Source organism: Nanorana parkeri, unplaced genomic scaffold, assembly GCF_000935625.1.
Source record: "Nanorana parkeri isolate BGI_ZX_2015 unplaced genomic scaffold, ASM93562v1 scaffold1440, whole genome shotgun sequence".
NCBI lineage: Eukaryota > Metazoa > Chordata > Amphibia > Anura > Dicroglossidae > Nanorana > Nanorana parkeri.
In genome coordinates this window covers 345877-351624 of record NW_017307708.1, presented here as the reverse complement: position 1 = coordinate 351624, position 5748 = coordinate 345877, and the positions used below count along the sequence as shown (strand labels likewise).

At 38.8% G+C, this 5748-nt stretch overlaps 1 protein-coding gene across 1 annotated transcript in view; it reads left to right on the top strand.

The window, feature by feature from the left end:
• The window catches only part of STX7 (syntaxin 7), a 26964-nt gene extending 23537 nt beyond the window's left edge, over positions 1 to 3427 (top strand). Inside the window, exons 8-9 of the mRNA XM_018570002.1 lie at positions 2070 to 2152; positions 3106 to 3427. Coding sequence (XP_018425504.1) covers positions 2070 to 2152; positions 3106 to 3201 — 179 coding nt within the window. The 3' untranslated portion in view covers positions 3202 to 3427. The remainder of the gene's footprint in view (positions 1 to 2069; positions 2153 to 3105) is intronic.
• The last annotated feature ends 2321 nt before the right edge of the window (positions 3428 to 5748 follow it).

Here is a 5748-nt window from a genome sequence, read left to right as displayed (position 1 = left end):
GGTGGTCATCCTCCGCTCTGAATTTCCTGGTTGCGGGCTCCTTTTACCATCAATCGACCTGTTGGGCAGAGAGGAGGGGCATGGCCTGTCGCAGGGCTGTCTGTCTATGGGCGCACTCGGCCACTTGTGGGCACGGCCGGGAACGAGCATGCACGGGTGCCTCCATAACAGTCGCTTAGCTGACGAAGGCACCCATGTGGGGACCCACTAGTGAATGAGGAAATTAACATTTTTAATGTAAAACAACAAAGGATTTCTACAAGTATGGGCCTCCTACCTGTTTCCCCGAAAATAAGGCCTTCCCTCGAAAATAAGGCCTAGTGCTATTTTTTAGGGCTGTTACTGATTAAAATTTTCGTGTTCGATTAATCAAAATTCTTTTTAATCGATTAATTTCGATTAATTATAACGCACATACAGATCCAACTACATTGGCCTATACAGACACAGGACAGCAATGAAGTAATAACATGAACTAGGATCACACTAATCCAGCACGTTATTAATCTCACGTGCCCCACTCAATATGGCCGACGCTTGAGTGGGGCAACTCAGAATAATAACGTGCTGGATTAGTGTGATCCTAGTTCATTTTATTACTTCATTGCTGTGCTGTATGTGTATAGGCCAATGCCTTGGCTGGCGCTCGTGCAGAAAGTTTAAAAAAACATTTAATCGATCAAAAAGATTAACGATTAATCGAGAAATTAATCGTTAATTTGCACAGCCCTACTATTTTTGGGAATTGCTAAAATATAAGACCTACCCCGAAAATAAGACCTAGTTGTGACCATTCCCAGGGCCGGTGGTGGCATAAGGTGGAACTTGAAGAGCCGCGGGAGAGGCAGGAGAAACTCAGCGGTGCCAATGAAGCCAGCGCTAGAGGAAGCGAAACGGCACCGGAGGGAGCAGAGCCGCATAAGCCGATGCCTCCTCTATAGCGCTGGCTCCTGTCACAGACGGAGTGATGCCAAATGGATCCGCCTGTGAGGAATCTATAGTGAAAGTGCGCTTCGCTCATTATGGCCAGTGATTGGTGAGCAAATTCTCTTGGAAAGGTACGGCACCCCTGGTTGTCCTGATCACCATATTTGTGTGCATGAATACATGTAGACTTTTCTACATGAATAATTGTAGATTGTTGTACAATTTAAAAAAAAAATAAGACCTACCCCAAAAATAAGACCTAGTGTGTTTTTTTGAGCCAAAAAAATATAAGACAGTGTCTTATTTTCGGGGAAACACGGTATTTATAAAAATTGAACACAAATGAAGCTTTAATATTGTATTAATTTTATGCTATCAATTTGCACAAACCATTTTTTTACCCTGTGTGCATTGCAGTGTAGCTTCAAAAGGGGGAATAAAGCTTTGCTAAAGAAAAATGTATACTTTGAGCTTTACATGTCTGCTTCCATTAATAAACATCACAATAATGTGATATTTTAATTAGTGGACTTAATTGATTATATTTCAGGCTAAATATGTGGGGTGTGCAGATTATGTAAACGTTGCATTGGGAAAAATTTCATATTTTTTACTGTTTATTGCCTATATAAACCAATGAAATAAAAATATATGCATCTGTATGTCTATATTTGCTATCAATTTAAAACCCATGTGTCCAAAAAAAAGAAGATATATAATATGCTGGGGTAGACTACAAAACCTAAAAGATATAACTTGGAACCAAGGCATGGTAAAAAGAAAAAAAAAAAAAGCGCTCTGGGCCTCTGTGGCTACAAATCTTACTGCCGAAAGCCAGCATTAGGCAAATGATCTCTTATAGTTAAAGCCCAATGGGACCTTTGCTTATGCTTTCTGCTTATTTTTTAACTTTAGCTATGATTTCCCGGGTGGGGGTTTTGTTGGACCCTTTCTAAGAGATTGGTTCATCTCACAGGGAGCTGTGGTCCCGTCTGCAGTTTACTGCCCAGCCACAGGCTTTAAACAGCTGCTGGGAATGCTTTAACACCAATGCTTTTCTAGTCTTGTGGAACTATTAACAATGGAATAAAGTACAAATTATACGATGTATATTGTATTTACACATCTGTTTTCTCATATAGACAGCATAGAGGCCAATGTGGAAACTGCTGATGTTCATGTCCAAAATGCTAACCAGCAACTGGCCAGAGCAGCGGAGTACCAGGTAATGGAACCTACCTCAGGCAGCATTAATTGAATGTGGCTGCAAGTGTTTTATTGCTCTCGAATTCATCTTGGGCTGTCTGAAGCAAGGATATTTTATTGGCTTGGCTGTAAAAAAATATGAGCTATAAATACCATTATCATTTTGCTAGTTATCTTAAGCACAACCTGTGTTGCACAGAGCACGGCTTTAAATATAGTGTTTCATTTTCTAATTAACAACTGCAGACTAACCTATTGTGCTTAGTATTGGTTAAATTTCCACTTTTCTATTCTTGTAGTTCAAACATTTTAGGTAATTAAGCAAATAATAATATTTAAATAATTATATTTATTATGATTTATATATTTAATTATATTTAAATTTAGGGTTAGATCTGGTCATTGAATATAATGTTTTTTTCATTTTATTAATACAACTATCACCAATATGTTGAATTATGGCATTTAAAAATGCCTTCCGGTTGAGATTTGTTAAATGTGGCTGCAAGTGTTGATGTTCCATTGCTCTAGAATTCTAGGATTGCTGACCCTTGGAGCTTCTCTCCCCCTCCCCTCCGGTGGTTTAAGGTCCTGTGAGTCACCACGTCCTATACAATGTATAGGATGTGAGGATGCTGAGGGACATTCCATCGCTGGAGCTTAGGATGAGACAGGGTGCAAGGACTGGTCTAACAGCCAGCCGGCTCCGAGGTTTAGATGAAAACGAGCACGTAACCCTTGCAGTGCGGGGTAGCCTCACAGCAAGGGTTAAGAATAGTTCTTCTTTAATTAGTAAGTTTGTTTTAATACATTTTATATAGACATTTGAATTGTGATATATTTTATTTGGTATAAACCACAAAGTCTTAACATTTCTAACTTCTGGTAGATTGTTTTTATTTCGGTAATTGAAGGGAATAATTTTATTATGATATTGAAATGGTTTCTCACATTGATTTTTCTGTGTTCAAGCGCAAATCCCGGAAGAAGATCTGTATTATCATCGTTGTGCTCATTATAGTTGCAGTAGTTCTTGGACTGATTATCTGGGGAGCAACAAAAAATTAAAGAGGTGTCCTCACAAATGCCTTTAAATTCCAACGCTTCTTGACAAATTGGTGAAGTGGTCCTCACAGTGAAAATGAAGAAATTGAACGTGAATATTCTAAATATGAAATGTCTTACTTGCACTTTAACAGCACTGCACAGTGATGGGTTTCATAGTGTGTTAGCAGCGATAAACATCTGTAAATATGGCTTGCCACAGAATGAAATGATTAACATAGGGACACATTTCTAAAAGCTGATGTAGTTTGTGTGTCCTCACCCCTAGCACCCAATCAGAATCCTGTAATATTTTGTGTTGCAGGTTAGAAAACGCAACCCTACATATGATTGTTTTGGGCAACAGTCCTATTTTTTCTCTACAACAGTCCTTAGAAATCAGCATGTTTATATTGTATGATGCAGATAAAATGCTAATGTGTCACAGATAGCTGTCTTCAGGACCAGACTGTGTTGCAGTCCCCAGCGGTCGCTGCCACAGCTGAGTCTCTGACAGGCAGAGGAGAGGCCAGGCAATTCCCTATTGCACTGATAGTTTAAAGTGTATTTCCACTTTTGATGTCGGATATAAGAAAAGTACCAATATTGGTTTGTATATGTATGGTTATATATGTTTGGTATGTGTTCTCGTTCACACCTAAAAATAATGTTAAAAAAATGTCTTCCCTTTTAAGATGTCTCTATGGAGCAGGCATTTGAACAGACTGCAAGCTTTTCTGTACACTTTCAAAGTGACAGGAAACCTTGGCTGTCCCCATGACTAGGGGCACACTGAGCTTCTTCTCATTAATAGACAATGCAAAAAGTCAAGTGTTTAAATCTAGATTACAACTGACAGTGAGATCTGACAGCACAGTGCAGTACACATTAACCTCCTCAGCCCCCTTGCATTTCAGAGGAAAATTCAGTTTAGATAAAAACATTTCAGAAAACTGCAAGTAATATGTAAGCAGTAGGAATGCACTGATATCAAGTATTGATAACGGGTCAGCCTGGCTTCCTGATTGCCGGGGAAGACGGCTTTGTGCTCCCTCACGGCACTGCGGGGCAGCCTGGCTTCCTGACCAATCAGGAAGCCAGGCTGACCCGCCGGCCGACTTCCTGATTGGCCGGGAAGCCGGTTCCATACTTACTTGCGGCACTGCCTGTCAGAGGGAATCTCCCTCTGACTAAGCGTTCCTTTATCGGGCGAGTATTTGGCCAAATGCTCAGTATCGGCACCGATATCAATACCAGTATCTGTGCATTCCTAGTAAGTGGCATTTAAAGAGGAACTTTACCCATATCTTTGAAATGACAACAAATACACCTTTTAGATATGTTTAGTAACGGCAATCTACAAACACATACTTCTAGATCATTTCTGGCTTTTTATTCTTTGCATACCTTATTTTTCTTTTCCTCCCTATTCTTCTCACAGTGGCAATTTTTTACTAAGGGCAGATTAGTATATCTCCCTTTTTAATTCCTGGAACTCTGGCACATGTGACTAGGACCATGCACACTATCTCAGGGGAGAAAAATGCATTTCCCTGAGATGTCATGAGATTACAGATGAGATTTCTTAGCAATGCACTGGTGATGTAACCTTCCCAGGATGCAACGCTTGGGCACATTACATCACAAATGTCCAAGAGGACCAGTAAGTGGAAAAACAATAATTGTAAGTAAAAGAAAAATATGTTTATTTTAGCTAATGAATGTAAGATTATTTCATATCAGCAGAGCTGCATGCTGAGGGGATCTTTAGTGAATGGGGGTAAAGATCTGCGTTAAGTATGCTATGTAAATTAAAAAATAAATAATAGCCGTTATCCCAATTTGGCTGCAAAAGTGGAACTAAATTTTAAATAGCTTTCCCACACATGACATCAGAGAAAGTGTCCAGCTGCACTTCACAAAATGAAATTTATCAAAATTCATGCAGACAGTACCTCCTCAGATAAAGGCTAAAGTGAGTCATGTTGCAGGTTTTTAATTTAGTGCCAGTTCTTTGCTCACATTTAGCAGAATTACAAACCTGAACATTTGGTGCTTTCATAAAAATGTTAAAGTAACAGAAAAGCATAATAACAAGTTAACACAAGGGTCTTTATGTAAAATTATATTATTTTGTTAATATTTCAGTGCCAAACTGAGTTACTGATAGAGTCTCCCAAAAGTATATATATTTTGAAACTGTTTGTGTTGCTATGTAATATCTATCTGTATGTTTATCGATACAGTAACAAAGCATCATTTGGTGTATACTAATTCAGCTCCATATACCATGCGCTGCTGTGCTTAATGTACTGGTTGATGTTATGTATAATTGTGAATGAATTAAGGTAACCGTAAACTTGGTCACCTGTTCAAACTTCCAAATTCAAACTACCAAAGTCATTGTACTCCATAATAATAGTCAATGTCTATTGACAAACTATTGTGGGACGATCCTTACAGTCTACTTAACTACTTGCTAAGAATTTAAAGCTAAACTCCTGGAATTCTCTATTTTTTAAACTTAGATTTGGCCGGCTTGGTTACAGGTAACTACTCGTGTTTCACATC